Source organism: Chelonia mydas, chromosome 5 (assembly GCF_015237465.2).
Source record: "Chelonia mydas isolate rCheMyd1 chromosome 5, rCheMyd1.pri.v2, whole genome shotgun sequence".
In the NCBI taxonomy this organism is placed as follows: domain Eukaryota; kingdom Metazoa; phylum Chordata; order Testudines; family Cheloniidae; genus Chelonia; species Chelonia mydas.
In genome coordinates this window covers 22,149,426-22,174,391 of record NC_051245.2, presented here as the reverse complement: position 1 = coordinate 22,174,391, position 24,966 = coordinate 22,149,426, and the positions used below count along the sequence as shown (strand labels likewise).

Genomic DNA, 24,966 nt, shown 5'->3' with positions numbered 1-24,966 from the left:
ATAAGAACGGCCTTATGGTCCATCTAACCCAGTGTCCTGTCTTCGGACAGTAGCCAATGTTAAGTGCGTCAGAGTGAATGAACAGAACAGGGCAATTATAGAGTGATCCAGCTTCTGGCAGTCAGAAGCTAGGGACACCCAGAGTATAGGGTTGCATCCCTGGCCATTTTGGCTACTAGCCATTGATGGACCTATCATCCATGAACTTATCTAACTCTTGTTTGAACCCAGATACAGTTTTTGCTTTCACAACATTCCCTGGCTATGAGTTCCACAGGTTGATTGTGTGTTGTGTGAAGAAGTACTTCCTTTTGTTTATTTTAAACCTGCTGTGTATTCATTCCAATGGGTGACCCCGGTTCAAGAAGGGGTAAATAACACTTCCTTATGCACTTTCTGCTCACCATTCATGACTTTATAGACCTCTATCACATTCCCCTAAGTCATCTCTTTTCCAAGATGAAAAGTCCCAGTCTCTATAATCTCTCCTCATGTGGAAGCGGTTTCATACCCGTAATTACTTTTGTTGCCCTTCTCTGGACTTTTTCCTATTCCAATATATCTGTTTTGGGATGGGGCAACCAGATCTACATTCAGTATTCAAGGTGTGGGCGTACCATGGATTTATATAGTGCCATTATGATATTTACTGTGTTATTATCTATCCCTTTCCTAATGGTTCCTAGCATTCTGTTAGCTTTTTTGACTGCCACTGCACAATGACTCCACGATCTCTTTCTTGAGTTGTAACAGCTAATTTAGACCTCATCATTTGGTATGTATAGTTGGGATTATGGTTTCCAATATGCATTACGTTGTATTTATCAACATTGAATTTCATTTGGCGTTTTGTTGCCCAGTCACCCAGTTTTATGAAATCCCTTTGTAACTTTTCAAGTCTGCTTTGGACTTAACTATCTTGAGTAATTTTGTATCGTCTGTAAATTTTGCCACCTCACTGTTTACCTGTTTTTCCAGATCATTTATGAACACGTTGAACAGCACTGGTGCCAGTACAGATCCCTGGGGGACACCACTATTTACCTTTCTCCATTCTGAAAACTGCCCATTTATTCCTACTCTTTGTTTCCTGTCTTTTAACCAGTTACTAATCCATGAGAGAACCTTCCTTCTTATTCCATGACCACTTACTTTGCTTAAGAGGCTTTGATGAGGGACCTTGTCAAAAGCTTTCTGCAAGTCCAAGTACACTATATCCACTGGATCACGCCTGTCCACATGTTTGTTGACCCCCTCAAAGAATCCTAATAGATTATTGAAGCATGATCGCCTTTTACAAAAGCCGTGTTGACTGTTCCCCAACAACTTGTATTGATCTATGTGTCTGATAATTCTGTTACTATAGTTTCAACCAATTTGCCTGATACTGAAGTTAGGCTTACTGGCCTGTAATTGCCAGGATTGTTTCTGGAGCCTTTAAAAAAAAAAAAGTAGTTAGGAGGTTTCTAACCAACAGAGGAGTGAGGTTCTGGAATAGCGTCTGGAATCCAGTAGGAATAGTGTGGAAAAACATCCTAACTAGTTTTAAGATGGAGCTTCATAAGTTTATCAATGGGATTATCTGATGGGTTGCCTATGATAGCAGGGGACTGGACTGGACCCAGGGTGTCCCTTTCAGTCCTATGTCCTATGCTTCTAAACTGAAAGGGAGGAAATTTAAGACTGAAAAAGGGAACGTTTTCCACTTAATGTACAATTAGCCTTTGAACCCATTGCCTCAAGATGTATTTGAGACCAAATGTTTAGGAAGATTCAAGAAAAGACTATACGGATAACAAGAAAATCCAGAATTACCAATTGAAAAGAAAGTAAATTTTGGAAGGAATAAAACTATTAAGTTTTAGGGCATAAAACGACCTGTAGGTGTTGGGAAGAAACTTCCCTTCAAGTCAGGTTATCCCATATCTGTCTACTCTGGGGTTTTTTTGCACCTTTCTCTGAGGCAACAGGCACTGGCCGCTGTTGGAGACAGGATACTAGGCGAGATGGACCACTGGCTTGATCGAGTGTGGTAATTCCTATGTTCCTATGAATCATGCCCTGTATGTATAAGAATGTTGTTATTTTATGACAAATATATATAAAGGGCATCATTGAATCATAGGACTGGAAGTAGATGTTGTTTAACATCATGTTTAAGAAGAAAATGTTGTTTCTGTACATTGGTTATTTACCAGGACAGAAAAAGAGCAAAAGTCATTCTAAAAAGCATGTGAAATTTTGATGTGTACCGGGGCTTAGATGGTCTTTTAAAAATTTTTTTAGAGTGGCCAATTGATCTGCCCTGCTGCAGCTGACCCTGTGGTGCTGGTTCTGCAGGCTAGAGAGAGATCTTTCCAATTATTTTGTGCTATCTGTATAGCAGTTCACTTCACATTTAGGAAACAAACTGTGTCTATCTTCTATTTGCTCTCCTCAATGAAGAAACACAGTGGGATCTTGCATGAGGTGTTAAATATATTCACTGATGGGAAAGACAAAAGCTTATCATCTCAACAGCAGCAGTAAACAGTTTGCTTAGTCTATCGTATAATCCCTAGTGTGCTGCTTTGCTGTGTCAATTTGTGATGATTGCCAAGATGTTTGTGGTTCAGTAGACTGCATTCTCTTTTATAATGCTGTTCTTCATCTTGCCTAATTAAGGACTTGGTCCAGCTGGGGTTTTGCCTGAGAAGGGACTCTGGAGTAGCCCCTCATGCTGTATTAATGCCAGAGCTCTGTGTTCATGATAGCCCTGTTTCCCCTTGGAAGCCACTGAGATGTCACAATCACTGAATGCTGAAGTTACTAAATGAATGGGGCAGAATTTTCTCGTTTTAGATCTCTTCAAACTACAGCGTGTGGTACAGCTCCTGCTGTCCTAACAATGAAACAGCCTTGAACAGGATTTCCTGGGTTCATTTAATGAGATGCACACAGAACTGAAATAATCACCTCACTTCCTGGAAAGCAAGGAAAATGAAGATGGCAGGGCTACAGATTCTAGACGTTCAAAAGATACATCCCCATGTGGCCAGAAGAATAGGGCAGAGTCACATTTTTCTTTTGAGTTATGACAAAACAACCACGTTTAGAGCCAAAGATTACAGACAAAGGACGGTTCTTAGAAGCACCATGGTTTGGATTTCTAATTGTTTTTACCGCATAATAAAACCCCAGGTAGTTTATTATACAACAGCATCAATTTAAATAATAATGTCTCTGTCATGGGTGTATATTGAAACTTCTAGAATGCCTTCCCCAAAGGCTTATAGCCTGTGTCAAATAAACGTTTGTTTTGTTACAAGAAGAAAGAATATCTAAATTACCTTGTTCTTTGTTACTTTTTGTAGTAGTCTGAAACCAAGTTGGATATAATATAATCCAGGAAGCCAGTAAGAATATTTTGGGGCTTTATTTTGATCATTTGTATTTGCATGCAATTGACCTTCGGGACATCACACACAGTTTGGGTGTTTCCTCTTTATAGGACCATGGCTTATATGGAACCATAGAATCGTAGAAGTGTGGGACTGGAAGGGACCTCAAGAGGTCATCTAGTTCAGTGGTTCTCAACCAGAGGTATGCGTACCCCTGGGGGTACGCAGAGATCTTCCAGGAGATGCATCAACTCATCTAGATATTTGCCTAGTTTTACAACAAGCTACATAAAAAGCACTAGTGAAGTCAGTACAAACTGAAATTTCATACAGACAATTACTTGTTTATACTGCTGTATATACTATACACTGAAATGTAAGTACAATGTTTATATTCTAATTGATTTATTGTATAATTATATGGTAAAAATGAGAAATTAAGCAATTTTTCAGTAATAGTGTGCTTTGACACTTTTGTATTTTTATGCCTGATTTTGTAAGCAAGTAGTTTTTAAGTGAGGCAAAACGTGGGGTACACAAAACCATTCAGACTCCTGAAAGGGGTACAGTAGTCTGGAAAGGCTGAGAACCACTGGTCTAATCCAGTCCCCTGCACTCAAGTCAGGACTACATAATAACCAGACCATTCCTGACAGGTGTTTGTCCAGCATGTTCTTGAAAACCTTCAATGATGGAGATTCCACAACCTCCCTAGGCAATTTGTTCCAGTGCTTAACTACCCTGACAGGAAGTTTTTTTTTAATGTCTAACTTGAATCTCCCTTGCTGCAATTTAAGCCCATTGCTTCTTGTACTATCTTCAGAGGTTAAAGAGAACAATTTTTCCCTCCTACTTGTAACAACCTTTTTTTGCTTGAACACTGTTATCATGCCCCTCCCCTCTTCCCCCCCGCCCCCCCAGTCTTCTCTTCTCCAGACTAAACAAAGCCAAGTTTTTAATCTCCCCTTAGAGGTCACGTTTTCTAGACCTTTAATCATTTTGGTTGCTCTTCTCTGGACTTTCACCAATTTGTCCACATCTTTTCTGAAATGTGGCACCTACAACTGGACACAAGACTTTAGTTGAGGCTATATCTGCATGGAGTAGAACAGAAGAATTACTTCTTGTCTTGCTTACAACACTCCTGCAAATACATCCCAGAATGATGTTTGCATTTTTTTTGCAACAGTGTTACGCTGTTGACTCTTATATAGTTTTCAGTCCACTATAACCTCCAGATCCCTTTCTGCAGTGCTCCTTCCTAGGCAGTCATTTCTCATTTTGTATGAGTGCAGTTGATTGTTCCTTCCTAAGTGGAGTACTTTGCATGTGTTCTTATTGAATTTCATCCTATTTACTTCAGACAATTTCTCCAGTTTTTCCAGGTCATTTTGAATTTTAATCCTGTCCTTCAGAGCACTTGCAACCCATCCCAGCTTGGTACTTTATAAGTGTACTCTCTCTGACATTATCTAAATCGCTGATGAAGATATTGAACAGAACTGGACCCAGAACTGATCCCTGCAGGACCTCACTTGATATGCCCTTCCAGTTTGACTGTGACCCCTGATAACTACTCCCTAGGAGCTGTTTTCCAATCAGTTATAGTAGATCCATCTAAGCTGTATTTGCCTAGTTAGTTTATGAGAAGATCATGTGAGACAGTATCAAAAGCCTTACTGAAGTCAAGATATCCCTCATAGCAAGGGATAGTCTAGATCCACGGTGTCCAGTAGAAATTCAGTGCTAGCCACACTGCTAGCCACACTTGTGGTTTTGAATTTTTCTTATTAGCCACATTATAAAAAAGCCACATGCATTAGCCACAATTCTATAGCCTATTAGCCACATGTGGCTAGTGACGAACGTATTGGACACCGCTGGTCTAGATAATACTTAGTCCTGCCATGAGTGCAGGAGACTGAACTAAATGACCTCTCGAGGTCCCTTCCAGTCGTACGGTTCTATGGTTCTGTTATCTTCTAGGTGTTTACAAATTGATAGCTTGCTTGTTATTGCATATGAGTGTATGGTCATAGGTGCAGTGGAAAGATTCAGGTAATTTTGCAAAATACTGGGGTTGATGTCAATGACCGAGGTGGGGATTCTTCTTTCCTCCCTTCCCAACTCCAAGCTTAACGTAATTGCTGAATGTGTCTTACCTTATTCTGCAACAGTTGGTTCATGCGTTTTGTCCTGAGCCTTTGCTCAAACTGCAAATTGAGTGTAGCCTGAAACCTACATTGCCAACATCCAGGACGTTTAAGCCTCCTGTGGTGGCTGCTCCAGGCCAGTAGTTTAAATCTCCTGCTTAGCTACGGTGTTGTAGGGGGATTGTTCTAGCCTGAATCTCTGTGGCCACATTCTCCAGTAGACAGGGTCTCCTTAGTCGTAGAAATCTTACCATGGGAGGATTCTAACTATAAAGACCATGCCTAGAAATTAGCCTTCAGCCTGCCCAGAGACAGACAGATTGCTAGAGCAAAGCTGGGCAGTGTGATGGAGAGCATTGTTCTCATTTATCCCTACAGCTGTAAGGGACCAGGCTGTAGGTGTGATGGAAGCTCAGTGGAAGAGAAAGCCAGAGAGGAAATTTGAAGGGGGAGTAGGGGGTGGGACATGAGGAAGTGGTAGGGGAACCAGGCCAGCAGGTTAAAAGGAAACTCAAGAGGGCAGATGATAGCTTTTACGGGGGTGGATAGAATAGAAAGTAGGGTGTTTATGCAAATGAGAATGCACAGTAAATGAATACGTAAATTATGGCGTGGCCTCATTTGTATACTCTTTCCAGCTCTCCGAAGCTGCAGAGGCAGCAGGCATGCTAAATTAACATGACAGCTCATCACATCATGGTGAGTGAACGACAGCAATAGAGATGCAGAGCAGAGAGAAACACAGCTGCCTGCATTCAAGCATCCCTGGTCCTGTGTTCCCTGGCTCCCTGAGCTACAAATCATGAACAGCCCTGTCATCCCTGAAAGAGTGAGCAGCATCCCGGCATCCCTGTGTTGTTCTTTAGGGCTTTAAAATAACTAGATATATGACTCTGTATGTCAGTGTAAGTGACTTTTGTCATGAGATTCAAGATTGTTTACTATATATGAACAGGCAAGGAATTATTGGCTATTGATTAGGATGGTGTAAATTATAGCAGTCCTGGATCAGGTCTAACTAGCAGTGCTGTGTTTTAGGCATATTTTCCCAGAGCAGAGAGCTTTTGGGAAGAGCTGAAGTGATATTTTGGCCCTGTCCCAGTGACTTTTTTTTGGCTTGATCCTTGCATCTCTTCTGGAATGAGTTATCCCCTCTTGGGTATATAAGGCAACCTAAATTGGATGCAGTAATTTTGTTAGGAGAATAGAGTTCTCTTGCTCTTTAGATGAGTCATTTAGATTATACAGAAGTGTGAGTTACAAACCATTTAGCATTAGAATAGAGCCCTGAGATTGCGGCTATGGTACCTTGCAATATCACCAAGAAATAGCTGGAATGTAAGTGTTAAATAAGTTTAAAAATTATGTATAGCATTATAGTAGTAGGAGCTATGACCGGTAGAGTTAGGGTTGCGTAACAGTTTCCATTTCAAGCCTGTTATCAGTCACTTATTATTTTCTGAAACTTTCAACTGTTGAGCAGAATTTTTACAGGCTTTGGCTCTGCATAAACAGTGAAGTCTTTTGGGGAAATTTTGAACAGAAGCAGTTCAGCCATTTTTGAGTATGAAATTGCCTGAGTCCTGAAAGGTGAAATTTGTCCGGAAAATAGCCTATACTGAGGAAAAGTTCCTTTGCTTTTCCAAGGGAAATTTGAGTTTTGATTTTTTCCCCATGTCAGAAACCTTCCAAAATTGTACTGAGCATGCATTTTAGCTACTTTATCTACGTTTATAAAGTGCACAACTAAGAGAGGATTCATCAATGCATGTGTACACTTCAAAGATAATTATGAAGTGACATATCTAGGAAAATATATTAATACTGCACCTGCATAACAACTTGTGGGGTTGGGGGAAGCATTGGCGTGGATCTTGTAGGGTGCACAGATATTGAGGAGGGCTAATTGTACATTTCGTAAGGAGTGTTCCAAATTTGCTGTGCGCCTCTCAGCATGTGCAGGAGTGGGGCTCTCAAATCTGATCATGCCATTGAAGACTATAAGCTTGATTGCACCTTGTATTGCCACCTCTACGTATGCAGATGCCAACCTTTTTCACCCACTTTGCACATGTGTAGATGACATCGCAAGATGTTAGGTAGTGAATAATCAAACACTCTGCATCCTAATGCATCTGCACAAGGCATCAGAGTTAAGATTGTGCATATAACCTTGCCAGACTTTTGAGTACTTAGCTGTGTAATCTTAACAACAGTCTATTAAGCTAGCTTTTTGTATGGCAGACTCATCAATATTCACTATATTGATATTAATAAAATAACATGGTTTCTATGTGGTTTCCCCTACAAAGCTGTCATTGACGGTCAGTGGAAGTTTGGTGAGCTGACTAAATGGAGAATAAGCAATGGAGATCTGCCCTACAACTTTATATAAAATGATCAGTGCCAAATCCGGTATTCCTGACTAAACTTCCTTCTCTCTGAGAATTTTGCATGAGTAAAGACTGCAGGATGGTGCTCTTAAAAATATATAGATGGATGGATGAAGTTATTCAGTAATGTCAAAAGGGATCCATTGAAATATCTGTAAAGACTCTGCTGAATTTTCTGGCTCACATAAAACTAGTTTAATAGAATTCAAAGCTTTCAGGGAAAAAAAAAGAAATTGTAAGTGGAATATGTACCATGGAATTTTCTTCAAACTAGAAAACACTGGTAAAAATTAGAGCAATTCCATCACCTTGGCTAGTTTCTTCAATATATTCCTTTTTCTTATTTTTCAGATGACAGAAACCGATAAGTCTCCAGATCCTGCTAATGTGGAAGTGACCAAAGGGAATTGCCAAAGTCCGACCCTGGGAGGTGGTATATTGAAATACAGAAGCCGATCCCAAGGTAAAGCAGGCTTGGTAAAAGATATGAATAAAAGAGCATATGCCACTGCAGAGCTCTTGCACATCAAACAGAGTGGGCTAGGTGTGAAACCTATTAAGCAGAGCTAGGTTTTATTTCTGTTGGACCTCAGGATAGTTTGGTTTGGATGGGGAATTTGAACTGCACAATGTTTGCATTCAGCAGAGCTTGTTGAGTTGAACCTTGTTGTTGGCAGAATAATGAAGCAAAATTCTGCATTACTGAATTTTATTTACCATTCCTTAAATTTCCTGTGTATTTGGTTTGATTTATTTAGAATCATAGATCATCGAATATCAGGGTTGGAATGGACCTCAGGAGGTCATCTAGTCCAACCCCCAGCTCAAAGCAGGACCAATCTCCAATTTTTGCCCCAGATCCCTAAATGGCCCCCTCAAGGATTGAACTCACAACCCTGGGTTTAGCAGGCCAGTGCTCAAACCGCTGAGCTATTCTTCGCTTGAGCATGGGGGCCTTTTCAAAATGCCATCACTTTATTCCATTCATTAGGGCAAAATACTGGCTTGTTTATTGTACTTAAATCTAAAATAGAAAAAGGTCATGCCTTCCAGTAGACTGACAATAAATAGTGTGAAAGTAGTACAACTCCCTTTTACATGAACTCCAAATACCTGAATCACAGTAATGACACGTCCTCATCACCATGTCTGTTTGGGATCACTCACTCCTCCAGTCAACAGGCTCTCCATTTATCCAAATGGCTTGCATGTCCCCCCAAGAATTTAGACAACCCATGATCACGTCAATTGAAATGAATACTTATTTGTATTTAAAACAATGTGTGTGTAGAACCAGATCCTGCCACCACCACTCAGGTTGAGCACCTTACCCTGTGAATTATCTCATTGAAATTGGTAGGGTGGTAGCATAAGATACTACGAAAGCTTAGTAGGGTGGCAGAGTGACCCCGGCACCCTGTTTGGGAGTGGCATAGGGTGGAGTAGGCAGGAGAGGAAGGAAGGTTCAGTAGTTGGCGCAGTAGCCTGGGACTCTGGAGACCTAGGTTCAATTTTCTGCTCTGCCACAGACTTCTGGGAAGGTCAGTCTCTGTGCCTTGGTTCCCCATCTGTAAAATAGGTATAACAGCACTGCCTGAGCTCAGAGGGGTGTTGTAAGGGTAAAAGATTGACGTGCACAGATACTACTGTTAATGGGGTCACATAAGTGCCTAAGGGCTTGTTGTATTCCTGTTTGAAGAGGACTATGTTAATGTGAATTAGGAACCTTTCAGTTCACACCTGCAGAGTCCACACGGGGAGTTACAGCACAGCACTTTGGTGAGCATTGTTATTCAGATCCCCATAGTCCGGACTGTAGGGAGTGCAGACATCGCCTAAAGCAGCAGTTCGGGGCCCCCTGGGGAAGCGTGAGCAGGTTTCAGGGGGTCCGCCAAGCAGGGCCTGCATTACACTCACTGGGGCCTGGGGCAGAAAGCCAAAGCCGGAGTCCCGCCGTGGTGGGGCTAAAGCCTACATCGAAGCAACTTAGCTTCGCAGGACCCCCCTGTGGTGTGGGGCCATGGGCAGTTGACCTGCTTGATACCCCCTAACACTGGCCCTGGCTTTTAGATACAGAAAAACAGTTGTTGTGGCACAGGTGGGCCGTGGAATTTCTATAACATGTTGGGGGGGCCCTCAAAAAGGCAAAGGTTGAGAACCCCTGGCCTAAAGGTATGTTTACACTTAGGGCAGCATGTAGAGTACAGATGTTGCACGCCCAGCGAGCAGAGTAGATGGTGACGCGTGGCTCAGGCAGGTAGAGTAGAGCAGAGTGCCCTTTACGCCTGAACTCTAGGGTTATATAACAACAGTGTGAACGTGGGAGACATTATATACCCTACACAGCTGTCTACACTTGCAAGTAATGTCTCCCACGTTCACACTGTTGTTTTTAGCAGTGTAGAGTCCTGTTGTCCCTGCTTGAGCTGTCCACTGCCATGTGTAGCTGTATGCTGTAATAACAAGTGTGGATGCAACCTGCCTTTCACTGCGGAGTGCAGCTACACATACCCTACACACTGCCGTAAGTGTGGACAAGGCCTTAGGTGGATAGAATGAGTGGTTTCTTCAGGTCGTGATGGAGGCACGTTGATGATGAGTGTGAAAAACTGGGATACCCTTTGGCTAATTACAGGGTATCCTTCAAGGCAAACGATTCAATACCTTACACTAACTCTACATTCACTTTTTTTTTTTTTTTTTTTAAGACAACTGGGACTGTTGCCAGAAAGGAAGGCAAATCATGTTTTTTGGCACCATGTTCCTTCTTCCATTCCTGAAAAATTACTTTCAGGATGATGAGACATTTCCAGACATGAATGCAACTACAGTGTCAGCTTTGTAAGCTATAAAGAAAGCTTGTGAGCTGTGCACACCAATGAGTGCAGTCAGCAGAATTCCAGCTCACTCTCTGTTTTTATCTCATTTTGTTTACTATAGCTAATCACCGAACCTAAGATTTTTGCATTGGCCATAGATTTTTAAAGACATTTTTGTCAGCATGAGATGGAGATGGGAATGCTCCTACATCTTTTGAATTGTATGCAATGCACATCAGTAATTGATAACAAGCAAAATTAACTCTTCCATGGGAAATTATTGAGCTACCCAACTGGATGCTGCTCCGTAGTATTGTTTTATTTATGGTTTACAAAAGTCAACCATCACACCTTGGCTTGTCAGAATTAAAAGGTGCTGCTGTTTGTCTAATAAATGGCATTCCTGGGTTGTCCCTCAGGGGCTGGATCCCGTTTAGAATCTGTGGGAGAAAATGATGAACTGACCGTGGAGAATGGTGAATCAAATTATGAAATAGCAGTGAAATATTCCCGGGGAGGGAGAAAACATTCTCTTCCCCAGCAGCTTGAATCCTCAGGAACAAGGCAGGTGAGTGGTTATACTATTTACTCTGCCTAATAATGATTTACAGCCAAATTCCCAGGTCCTTACTCAGTCTAAGGTTTTTCCTCAAGCTGCTAGAAATGATTGTAACAAACTGGGGCTGCATAGTTGCGTCATGGGGAATTGACCCCAGGCTTCAGCACCTACCACTTGAGCTAAAGGAGGACTCCTTTAGCTGTGAGGAAGTAGAAGGCTGTTATAGTTGCTGAGGGAAACAGAAGTACTGTGCCAGTGTAATGCATGAATATGCTGTATTTAAAGAGGTGTAACTATTTAAACAAACAGTGTGTTTCTTTCTTTCAGTTGATGATGGGATAGTTGTTACTTCAGAAGATCATGACTTCTATAGATCATGAATCTACACAGTATCTCAGTTTACTAAAGAAAATATTTTAACTGTTACATTATAAAAGACGTTAAATAGATATAACATGAAATTCTGGCCACAGTGAAGTCAATGGCATTAGGGCCAGGAGTTTATCACCAGGTGTATATTTTAATATACAATAGCCATTTTAATTTTTGTCTAGTCCATGACTATATCAGAACTTTTCCCATGAAGCACATTGGTGCCTCTGTCATTCAAACAGAATGAATTAAATTTAATTTCTGATGTTCGTTAGGAATACCATATTGTGAAGAAATCCACCCGCTCACTGAGTGCAGCTCAGGTGGAATCTCCATGGAGACTGGCCCAGCCGTCCATTATTTCCAACATTGTCCTGATGAAAGGACAAGGCAAGGTGAGGATTTTAGCATAGCATCACAAAGGCCTGATCTTCTGGGCCCAACTCCCACTGAACCTCAGCGCCTGTGAAAATCAAGCTCTGAATGTTTGTTAAAGTAAATCTGTCATGTGCTTGTTTCATTCTATGTGATGATCAGTAATAATAAACACTTAAGAGCCAAGTTTTGAAACCTGAATGCCTAAGTTATGCCTGCAAAATATGAATGAGGCAGAAACAATATCTTCCTATGTCTGTGTGCAGTATCTAGCAGGTTGTGGCCCAGATCCTGATTGAGATCGCTGGTCACTACGGAAATATAAATATTAAATAAGAATGAGTGCATGGTTACAGATATGCATGCGAGTATGCAAAATAGGTATTCATTCAGCTAAGTACCTGTTTGCATTCGCAATAGCCCACTTTGCACAAGAAAATCTGTCTGTTTTTATACTGTATCTGCCTAGAACATTGTGATAGCAGAGGTAAGTCAGCCAATCACCACCCTTACTCTGAATGCCTAAAAATTATAGAAAGTCAAGAGTCAGAACCAAGACTGGAATCCAGGTTGATTATTTCCCCAGGCATTTCATTAGGCCACAATGCCTCCCATGATCTGTGTGTGCAATATCATGTTTGCATGTACACGAGGTGCTAATATATTTTACAGGGGCATCCTAAAATAACTTCATCTCATACTTATGATACTAGTGTAACAAGCAGAGTAGTATTTTTAACGGCCGTATTTTTCATGAAGTAATAATTCTGAAGGGGTTTGTTTATCTCAATGGCTGTAATTCCCATTGATAGTAATAGGACCAAACCGTCTACAGCATAGGCTGCAATTCCCACTGTCTCTCGTAGATGAAAGGATGCCAACAAAGTAATAGGAGTTACGTGCATTTACAGAGAGGGGAATAGACTCTGGGGGAATGTTTACGTACATGTCTTTAAATATGGAATTCGTTATTTACTTAAGTAAACAAATGTTCACACACACACTCAATTTCTGCTAACATTACAACACTGACCTTATGTCATCTTTTTACATTTCTCTCCTTCCTGAGGAAGTACAATATCTGTGATAGCATAATAAATTGCAGTTAATCCTGGATATGGGTCTCTTGGTTGGGAATTCCACAATCCATCAGTTTAGGAGGCTGCTGTTATAGTTGGAGAAGTAGAAATGACGAACATAAAACCATAGCACCATGATAACATGAAATAAACTTTTTCTGTATTTAAGGATGACTATGACAACTTTCAGGCTGAGTGATTCTATTAGAGTGAGAGTAGATCAGGAGGGGAGAGTGGAGAATAAAATCACAGCATAATTCACCATCAGCTAATTAGACTGTCATGTTTCCTTCCTCTTGGACTATCAAACAGCCTTTATGAGATAAGTGATAACACAGTTGGGTGCCATCAATATATCACTTCTTCCTGTCTCTTTAGGGTCTTGGATTCAGCATTGTGGGAGGCCAGGATTCTGCTCGGGGACGCATGGGGATTTTTGTGAAGACTATCTTCCCAAATGGAGCAGCTGCTGCTGATGGAAGACTTAAAGAAGGTACTAGAAGCTAAAAGCCCATGCTGTTGCACAGGGGTAATTCATAAACTTGTGTGTTTAAAAAAAAAATTTAAGCCCCAAATGGCTGAGAACTTAAAAATTGGAGAGTAGCAGACTGCAAATCTGTTTTTTGGTCTTCTGTGGGTGGTTGTGTTGATTTTATGTCTGGGGGTTGTGCTGGGAGAGTTGTGTGGATTTGCACAGGTGGCAAACGAAGGGGGTGTGCTACAGTATAGGGCAATGTGTTTTGGGGATTATTGGTATGCTGGTTATGCTGTTGTGTGGGTGGTTGTGCTGGTGGATTTGTGTGGGTGGCAGTTGGGTGCATGGGTGTGGCAGTTGGGACAAGTAATCCATCATCTGTGAAATCTCTCTCAGACAGCCAATTAAATTGTTGCATGAAAATTAGCTGTAGAGTAAGGATGATGATTGGTTGAATTATCTCTGCTATCACAGTGGTCTAGGACTCTTGGCATGGCATAAAGACGTGCCTTACTGTAGCTGTACACCTCATGGTGTAATTTGTAAAAATCAAAATGGCTGAAAACTTAAACACTTAAGCTAGTGGTGACTCAGTTTGGTGATATTCTAACAAAAGTAGCTCTCAGCCATGCTTGTAGCTGCTTCCACCACTTCACACTGATTCAACAGACATTTTAGGCCTCAGAATGACACACACAGAGTCACATTCCTGGAATCTTATTATATAGATAGTGGGGAGAATCCAATTCTGTGTAAAAGGCCACAAAGCCAAATTAGTTCAACACAGCTGAAAAACTATAGCTGCTCGCCTTACTTGTGCGCCTGGAAACCAATGGAAGGGTATCAGCATGTGAATTCATCTTATCAATCTGTTCAACAGAAAGTTGGTCAGACCACTCAACCTATTGGGTTTTTGTTGTGCTTTAAGAGAACAAAATAAGGGAAGGAATAATCCCCAGGAAGCCTTTCCATGCCTGGGGAAGTGTACAGAGAAATGTACTTCAGAGGGTCGATTTTGGGATCTTGTTGTTTAGTGTTTTTGAGCACCCAAAATGCACAGGACACCTTCATACAACATATGAGAACACCGTCCCTGCCCTGCTGAGCCTACTGTATAGCTCTGACATGACGAGAATGGTCTAACCAGACACAGGGTTGGAAAGAGGAGAGGGAGGACAAGAAAGACAATAAGATCATGCTGCTAGTTAGTAAAGTATGGACATGGCCTGATTTATTAGCACCTTTCCTGCCTTTCAGGTTGGCTGTATAGATTCACGTCGGTTTAGCCATGGCATTGTGTGTGCTCACCTCTAGACTGGTTGGTAAAGGTACCAACTGACCGTGGGTTTAAAATGCCGGTTTACATAGCACTGCAAGTACCGTCTCTTCTGCAGGAAGGCACTCCTATGTAATCTTTGTGCACTGGCCCTGAGAAGCCAATAGTTACCAGATATCCCATAAACCTAACAATCCTCCACTAATCAGAGCTTGGGTATTCAGTTCTGCATTGGATTAGGAAAAGGTGTAGATGATAGTGCGCTGTCTAATTATGCACAGATGTAGGGGTGTGTAAGACTGGAGAAGAGAGATCTGGATCCTGCTCTCTTTTCTCCCTCGAAAGAAGTAGCTCAACACAGCTGGTTGAAAGTATTGTGACCCAAAGCCTTGTAGTACTAAGCAAGCAGACATAGCTCTGGGATTTGTTTGGGGTGAAGGTGTCATGGACTCTCAGCCACCTCTGTGTGGTTAGCTCGCTTTTCTCTCTGAACACTCTGTGTACTACGTAGAATGCCATTAGTGTTCTGTGTGTGGGCGTAGGGCCAGCTTTCTCTGTATGGCCATATGGGTGCCATAACATTATGCTCCACTCTGATTCCCAAACTCCTGGGACGTCCTAGTATGGGAACGATGTGAAGAGACCGTGGGCCCCTGTTAGACTCCACACTGGGAGTTTCCACTCCAAACATTCTGACTCCAATTAAAATCCAGAATATTTTCAATTGGTCTGTTATAATAAAAATTGAAGGTGAAGAATCACGGTTGAAGAATATTCTGTGCTCCATTACTTCAGCACTATATTAACTACAAAGGCCTTACAGCAAATGGAAATAAATAGAAAACAATTAAAAGCTTTTTTTAGCATAACAAATCAAAAACAATGTGGTAGCCCATTGCTTTGCTAATGTCCAGGAGAAGTCGTGTATCTGTCTACTATACTCTATCCAAGTGTAAATGCTGACTTGGTTTTTGTATCTGATTGCCAGGGGATGAAATTCTAGAAGTTAATGGAGAATCTTTACAAGGGCTGACCCATCAGGAGGCCATTCAGACGTTTAAGGTAATAGAATTATAGACACAGTAAGAGAGAGAGACTGTATTTCTCATTGGTTAACAGTTTAACACCATGGTTTTATTTTTCGCTGCCACAGTTGACTGTACAGATGATTCACTGGATGATGCGTTATTGTGCGTCAGGTGTCTATATAGTCTAATAAGTTCTCTTCCTTTTTTAGCAACTCAAGAAAGGTGTAGTGACCCTCACAGTGCGCACGAGACTGCGCAGCCCGAGCCTCACCCCATGTCCAACTCCCACTTTAATGAGCAGATCAAGCTCCCCAAGCTCCAGTGCGAGTGGAGGAACTCCTGCACCTGGCTCTGAAGACGGAGACACTTTCTCCTCGTGTCGCAAAGGCCCAGGACCAAAGGACAGGATCATCATGGATGTGACGCTCAACAAAGGTTAAAGAAAGTTTATTACTGCTCAGCTGGTTAAACTGACTTGGAAAACGGGTGCTATCCATCTGAATGTGTTTTCTGGTGAATTCCTAGCACACAGGCTAATACTTTCATCCTAACACATATTCCCACACCAATTTCATCCAGAGGTTCTCAGCTTGTTCAGTCTGCAAACTGCAAAATGACTGAAAAATCATCGTGTGACCCATCATATCCAAGAGTCCTTTGTAAAGTTTCCACCTTTTTGATCTGCAACCAACAAAATAAAGTTGAGGGTCTTACGAGGAGATGGTCCTTGTGCTACTGGGGTGGGGAGGTGGTGGGATGGGTCAGGTGCCGCTGGGGTGAGGGGCTAATCTGTGTGGAGGTTTCTCTGTAGTTACTATTCCTGTAGACACTAAATGTTCATGTTTCTCTCATAAACCTCCACAGAGCTATCACTTAAGCTGCGCAGTGCACTCAGAACTGTCAGTGTATACCTATCTAGTTAATGCATGGTATTTTCAGTGGTTACGAACCATAGCACATGGGAATTTTCAGTGCAGCATCTAAGAAGCAGTGATGGATGCATCTCAGAAGGTTCAGAGCTTCAGATGAAAACTGAAAAGTCTAGACAAAACGTTCCTGAAAAGCATCCTTTCTTGTGAGATTTCGGATAATTACTGCTTCTGTTAGGGTTGGAGCCCATTAGTGGAGAAGGAGAAAAAGTGAAAATGAATGGGGAAATTAACTGAACCCCAGAAAACATTCTCCTTCCTCAATCAACTTTCTTCAGGCCCTTTCTGTGCCAGACCTTGGTGGCAGGTACTTAAACCAGATAGCAGAATTTAGCCAAATGGTAATGGAAGTGAGAAACATGGTTTAAGTAACTTTCTTGTTTAAATTTCCTAGAATTCCTCTAGACACACCAATTATATTTTATTATGTACACTACGGTGTTACATCTGGAGACAAAGCAAATGCCACATTATGTTCCTGATGATAGAGGTATTTTACAGAGAGATACTGTAAAGCAATGTGTGGCTGAAATGTGGTCATGGAGGTGAGTAGTGTTGGTCGTGGGTGAGGTTGAAGTTGATCCTCTCACTCATAGACCTCCTAAAAGCCATTAAGGATAAATATTTTCGCTTCTAATTGCAGTGTGGTTTTGGTTTCCTGAATGACACCCCAAAGACCAGCTCTGAAACAATGCACTATTCCTGGTTATCAGTGTGATTGGAACATAAACACTCATGTGTCCTGTGTGATTACAATCAAAAGGGACTAAACAGTTTTTCCTCTTTCTTTGTTTATTTTTTGCAGAGCCAGGGGTTGGGTTAGGCATTGGTGCCTGTTGTCTCACACTGGAAAATAGCTCTCCAGGGATATACATTCACAGCTTGGCCCCAGGATCGGTGGCTAAAATGGATGGTAGATTAAGGTTAGTTATGAACTGAAAGCAAAAACATGCTGGTGTACTTTTACAACATAATGTTGAAATCGGCCTGAAGACTCATTTTCAGCAATGAGGTCAGTTCTTTAAAAAATCCATTTTAGTTGGGGTTTTTTGATGAGTGACTTAGATGATCACAGCAAAATTAGTAAGAATATGTACGTTAAAAAATTACAAAGGAGTATTTAAAAATACCTAAAAGCATTTCAAAGCCTTCTTTGATATGATATGGACAGTTGCAGAGTCCTGGGGCGGCTGTTTTAGTGATTTCAAGAGGCAACACAGCCTAATGATATATGTCCAACCTGGAACCAACAGGAAATGAAACTTAATGTCAAGTGTCAGAGCCAAAATGAATCAGCAGGAGATTTCTGCAGCTCTGTTAAAGTTTAGTCACCTAAAACTTTCTTGAAAAGAGCTGTGGGAATTTTCTGCAGCAGATTGCGTCTCTGGTTGCAGCACCAGATTAAGTGACCGGAAATTATTTTATATTCCACTCTGGGTTTCCTTATTTGGCTTAAGAGCTGTTGGGTGAAAATACAGCAAGGTCCTTCCGGCTTCTATGTCCCTGCTTAGCTGATTCAGCTTGGGTGGAGTGCCCAGGCACACTTATATGCTGTGGAGAATGGCTCTGTGCCAGCCCCATGTAGGTCAATGCAGAAGGCTACAACAGAGATGGGCCAAGGCTGAGGCCACAAGACTCACATTGACATTAATCCTGAGCCCAATATAGATAGGGTGACCATATGTCCTGTTTTTAAAGGGACAGTCCCATTTTTGGGGACTTTTTCTTATATAGGTGCCTATTACCCCCGACCCCCTGTCCCGTTTTTTCACAGTTGCTATCTGGTCACCCTAAATATAGAGGTGTGCAGCAGTACTGCTCAGCCGCCCTAGGTCAGGGAGAGGAGGGGAATTTCACCACCTCAGTCTCTCTGCACTCCATTTGCATAGAACCTAAATACTCTTTTTATATGGGTGTAGTGGATTTCACCTATTATGAGGACCTTGAACTAGTAACTTGATCCTGGGATAAGAGGGGAAATAATTTATTGGTTGTAACCCTGACAAAAATGGTCAAAATTATTACCAGAAAAGCAATGTATTTTTTCCAGGAGACAATATTTTAATATTCGCTTGCTTACCTTTAAACCCAAAATTTCAAAAATTTCTCCAGTTTTAGCTATGTCTGTGTATAACAGCTGCATCATTTATTAGGGTAAGTGGCTGACTATATCCATTCACGCATCCCAGTTTTCTAGCTCACTTTTTGAGATGATTTTTTGTGAGACATCTTGTTTCATCAGCAGTTTTTGATTCCATATGGTAAAGCTGTGAAGGTGGTTTTGATTTTGGTTTCACAAAGCCTCATTAGTCAGATTCTGGCTTTGCAAAACAAGAGAGGGTTTGGATTCAGATCCTACTTATCTGAGCCCCCTCGAACGTACGTGTGTGTGTGTAAATGGTTCCAGATTTAGCCCATTTCTAACTGTTCTATGGTTGCCTCTTTGTAGATAAAGACTTGTGTCTTTGGATTACTAGGCTATGCCTCTCTAAACATACAGACTGTCAAAGCAGTGAAAAAATTGCACAACGCACACACCAAAATAGATTGTGGACTATTGAAATGATGTTACGTGACATCAGCTGCCATTTGAATTTGCTTCTGGCGGTTAGACTTTTGGTGAAAACTACATTTCAGTTAATCATCACAATTGATTCAAATTAAAAGGAAAGTTAATTAAAGCCAGTAGATTGTATGAAAATCCCTGTTAAAGAAGATGTTTCTAATAATCATGGAAAATGCAGCAGTAATATCTCTAGATGATTATCCTTCTTTGAATGGTTCCAGATGTCGATACTCCAAGAGCTGTCAAGAATGAAGGAACTGAAATTAACAATTTACAGTCCTGTCACAGAAGAGGCGTTGTTTGATCAAACTGGGTTCTGTTACCCCAATTTCAAGGGAAAATGGGGTGCCTCTCACCCAATTTCTCTTTAGTTCAAATTTCGAAACAGTTTCATAAACTCATTTGTTTGGCGCCTGTTAAAAAGGTGCTGTGTGTTTAAGTAATTCAGGATGGTGGTAAGGAGTAACCTGTCTGCATATAATGTTTGGCTTCTGTGCTCAGAAAACAACAATACCTACAACTGGAGCCAAAAGTTCACTTTCACTCTAGTCTGGTGCAGTCAATTTTATGCACTGATGAAATATACTGTGTTGCACTGACAGTAAGTGCAAAAAAGGAGCATTGGATCTTGCTGGTGGTTGCAATGAAGTCAAAGTAGTATCATCATGCACGTCAATGGGAGCAAGAGCTGGACCGTTTTTTCCAAATCAAATCTCTTCCAGATATGTGTCTTTGAAAAGTTTGGCCACTGATCAACAGCCCAAATGTTTTATATGAGACAGATGTGCTAACTGGCTGTATTTGTCTTTCTAGCCGGGGTGACCAGATCCTGGAGGCAGATTCAGTGAGTCTGCGCCATGCAGCACTAAGTGAAGCCTATGCCATTCTGAGTGAATGTGGTCCGGGTCCAGTTAGCCTTATCATTAGTCGTCATCCCAATCCCAAGGTGAGGAGAAGACAGTTTCGTATAGTTGCACATTGCTTTCCTTTGTTCTTGCAATCTGGGTGTGAATGTTTGAGATGTGGTGAATGGAGAACATTGTATTTTCTCTCCAGGTAATTTCATGGACTGTGTAACACAGGAGGTCAGTCCAGATGATTGTGATGGTCCCTTCTTATCTATGAATCCATAGTTGTGTTGGAACTTTCTTGCAGCATTGGCACTATCCACCAGTTGTGGCTTTAACTGAGCAGACATATTTTTCTGTGAGATATTCCAATTGTCATGCTCACTGATTTGTTCACAGTTGGACTAAGTGACAAACCTATGAATTTGAAGCTGACAACATAAATACTGTACATACCACCTTCATTGTTACAGTCACTTTGGGTGGAATTGAATTTGAACAGTAGCTGCCAGGGATAAATATCAGCAGATTGAGTCAATAAACTATAATGAAATAATGAATACAGCACCTTTTAAAAATGTTAACCTGTCCAAACATCGAAGTTTTCCTGTAGAAGAAATGAATCCATGATATCTTGCTTCTGCAGAATCTGTGCCAGGGGAATTTTAAAATGTCTGCATTTATAAAGTGTATAATTATTTTCAAGCAAATTACTTCTTTTATTGGTGATGAAAGATAAGAGATTCCTTCATCCAAGCAGTATGGAATAATAACTTGTTTCATTTTACCATCCAAAGAATTTCATGGGCATATAAAACCTTGTATGCTGTACAGGAATGTAGTTGGGAAAATATTTGTTTTAGGGAGATCAGGAAAGCTTTGACTTTTGAATTCCTAAATACAAATGGAAACCTGTTTATAAGGCACAAGTGCTCTGAATTCTAATTTGCCCTATTGACCAGAATGATTTGGCATTCCTATCCTGGAGGTAACAATATGTAGCTTGAGAAAAACTTGTAATGTAGAGGCCACAGGTGGTATTTATTTTCTGGCAATTCAGATGTACCGATGATAGGCACTAGTGGGCCTCCATACAAGGCTATTCCGTGATCACTGCCAGGGCTTCTGATAACTGAAGGAGAGGCAGTTCATCTATTGGGTAGAGCAGCAGTTCTCAAACTGAGGTCCTGGGAACGCAGGGAGTCCTTAGAGATTGCATGGGGGGTCCTCAAAATGCCAACAATCACACCAATGATAGATAGACTCTGCAGTAAGAAGCAGGCACATCCATGTCACTGACATCTGTAAGTACTCGGATGCTCTTTTCCTTAAAGCATTACTAACAGTACATGTTTATATGAAGTACACATATACCTTTATCCATCAGTTTCTCAGTTCGGGGTCCGTGATTAACATTAACGTGAAAAGGGGTCTGTTGACAAAAAAATGTTTGAGACCCTCTGGGGTACAGCAAGGGACAGGGAGCCAGAATTGGGCCCAAAATGTAAGACCAGCAGAACAAGTCTATGTATTGTGTTGGACAGTGTTGTAGTTCGTTGATTGCAGTATTATAAGGCACCTTTTACCATGAGACTGTGGACACCTTGAAACAATTATCCAAGGAGTGCAAACTCTCCTCCCTGCCCTATCCTCATTCATCTAAATTGAGTGTTGACTCAAGAGCATAATGCTGCCCTTTCAACTGCTCATTGGTTGCTGATCACTTCAGAAGCTGGGGTTGGAATGATTCTTACATGGTGGTGGGGATTGGGAAATATAGTGCGAAGAAAGACAGACCCAGGTTGGGCACCCAGGTTCACTAGTGACACTTAAAAATATAGGCCTCAATGAAGACCATATTCTACCCTAGATCTTTTCACTCTCCTTCAATTAATATCACTGGGGATCTGCTGTGCCTAGAGGGCATATATGTAGCTGTGAATTTATACCCCAGACCACATATGCTAATTAATAATTGCATTTGTCCCTCTGCACAGAATAAGTTTGACACTCCTGATGTAGACAGAACTGAAAAAAGAGATCTTTCTGGAGTTGGTATTTTGTTTTTTCTTCTCATTGCACAAAAAAGGCATCCTACATAACATAAGGACAGCCATGCTGGGTCAGACCAATGGTCCATCCAGCCCAGTATCCTGTCTTCCGACAGCGGGCAATGCCAGGTGCTTCAGAGGGAATGAACAGAACAGGCAATCATTGAGTGATCCATCCCATTGTCCATTCCCAGCTTCTGGAAAAATGTTGGACCTTCCTGGACCTCACATATACCGTAAACTCTATGATGAGACAATAGCACAGAACTCTCAGCTTGGTGTGGGGAAGGGGCTACGGCATCTTCACACCATCTTTGTACCCCCTAAATCCTGGTTGTTCCACGATCTGCAGTATTATTTAGACCACTGTTTAAGTGACAGCATCCTGTCCCTGGCTGCCTGTGGTCACAGTGCTGCCCAGAATCTCCTCAGTCCTGCGGCCTCACATAGTCCCCCTCACACTCCTCATGCTGGGCTTGCCTTTGGATGTCTTCCTCAGCTCCCGCCCCATGGAATCCTCCCCGGCTGGATCCGGGGCTTTTAAGCCCTCTTTATACCACTTGAGACCTTTTACAGAAAAAATGGCAGGAGTGTGGGTGAGGCTCTTGGTTAATATTCCTCAGCTGCAGTGCCATCCCACGGTCTGAAAACAAAGATATTTTTGTTAAGGTTCATGTTGTTTCATACATTTTTTATGTTTAATCCCCCACTTCATCACACAAAAGCTCCACAGAAAGTTTTGTTACTGAATGTACAAGCTTCAGTATTTTTATGTATTTCCAAGAGAAATACCACAAAGGTTTTCTTTCCTCTGTTATTGTTAGTGGATGTGGCATTTAAATTATGTTTAAACTGCTGAGTTTGCTTAGGGATAATTCAGATCCTCTTAGTTCAAAGCGGTTCAGCTTTCTGACCTGTCTCTGTGCCGAGTTATAATTCATGTAAAGTTGAGTGAATTGAAATCACGTTGGGGCATATCTCAAACCAGAAACCTGGGTTGTTATGTATTCCTGCTCCCCAGCAGCTCCAGTTCTAAGACTACATATAATGTCTTCTAGAAATTTCTGAGGGTGGGTATGTTAGAATAATCCAGATATTTCAAATGCAACATGTCACTGCAGTGTATTTTTATATGCGGAAAATATTACAGTTACCAATTACCGATTTATTTATTTATTTGGTAAAGGGGGGGCGGGGGGATTAAGAGAAAAGTCCGCTAGTATTTCAGGAAGTCTGGCTTTTTCATACTTTTTAATTTAACATGTCTTTTACTGATGGAATATTTTAGACAAATGGCTGAATATTTTAAAAAATTAATATTTTCATATACATTTCTCTAGAGTATGAAGGTAGCGAGCTACTTGGATAAAATGCATGGCATGATAATGTTGTTCGCTTTATTTATGCAAGCCTGATGCAACTTTTTTCTTTAACATTTGTGCATTTAGTGTGACACTTTGACATCTTTGACTTTGTAATAGGCTGGCCATGTTTTCCTCATACCCCTTCTAAAGAGACCAGCTCAGGGTCACAGAGGAAGTCTGATTCAGAGCTAGGACCAGAACTTGGGAGCTCTTCACATTCCTTTGCGCAGACCTCTAAAACAACAGTAAATCTTGACTGAATATTTGTGATGATCAGTGCTCAGACTCTGATCTTAGCTGCTTATGTTCTACAGCAAACTCACATCATCTCTTTTCTACTAAAATTAGGTTTCTGAACAGGAGATGGATGAAGCAATAGCGTGCACCACTCATCGAGAGAGCAAGGATGCCTATCCCCCTCATGTCACAGGTAGCAACATGTTCTTTTTCTATGCTGTGTCAATCTGTCCATTATTTTTCATACACGGCAACATTTACTGGAGTGCTATTGGGATCTTTGCAGTCATAAATATTTGAAACTCCTATTGAGAAACGGTCCACTCTTTCCACAGTACTATGTTAATTAAAAAACGTTATGTATTTCAGTCATAGCTGCCACACAGCCCACATCCTTAGCATTGTGTATCTGTTTTAGATATCTCTGAGGCACCAATCACCGTAACGTCAGAGTGTGAGGCGGTTACTACTCCATCCTGATCTAATGATCAGGGCAGAGCATTGCATTCTGGGATTGGGAGGCTGCCCAAGTCACACCTCCATGTTCAAGAAAAGAGCAGCTACAGTCTAGTTCATTTTTAACAAATTAGATATGGCCATCAAGTTGCTGGCAAATTTTCAACGTGGCCCCTCAGTTGGGATGTCCCCTCTGTGTTTGAACATGGCATTAGCCATTTCTAAAATCCTACAGATGAAAGTGAACTTGTAGGAAAACACAGAACTCTAATTACATTATTCCATAATAGAAGACGAAGAGAATATTCCCCTTTTTGCTTCAAATTGGAGGAATGACTAACTAGCTGGTTTTCAGACAAAAATGTTAGTATTTTTTTTTAATCAAGCTTATTTACACCAAAATGGTTTTCTATGAACAGAGATACAGCCATTTTGGAGCAGACCTTTCCCAGTGACCTCCACCCTCCCTCTCCTAGTGTATGGCTGGAAGCAGGAGGGACGGTATCATGCTTTAATGTGGCTTGTGTAGTCACGGCACAGCGCTGGGAGAGAGTACTCTCCCAGTGCTCTAAAAAAACCACCTCCACAAGGGGCATAGCTCCCAGC

General features: G+C 41.4%; 1 protein-coding gene across 10 annotated transcripts in view; it reads left to right on the top strand.

Moving 5' to 3' along the window:
• Positions 1-24,966, top strand: part of PDZD2 (PDZ domain containing 2) — a 311,522-nt gene that overhangs the window by 249,684 nt on the left and 36,872 nt on the right. For all 10 annotated transcript variants that reach the window (XM_043547010.1, XM_043547009.1, XM_043547007.1 and 7 more), the window contains 9 exons: positions 8,278-8,389; positions 11,165-11,313; positions 11,952-12,071; positions 13,509-13,623; positions 15,870-15,943; positions 16,119-16,344; positions 17,644-17,761; positions 20,218-20,350; positions 24,016-24,097. In XM_043547010.1, coding sequence (XP_043402945.1) covers positions 8,278-8,389; positions 11,165-11,313; positions 11,952-12,071; positions 13,509-13,623; positions 15,870-15,943; positions 16,119-16,344; positions 17,644-17,761; positions 20,218-20,350; positions 24,016-24,097 — 1,129 coding nt within the window. The remainder of the gene's footprint in view (positions 1-8,277; positions 8,390-11,164; positions 11,314-11,951; positions 12,072-13,508; positions 13,624-15,869; positions 15,944-16,118; positions 16,345-17,643; positions 17,762-20,217; positions 20,351-24,015; positions 24,098-24,966) is intronic.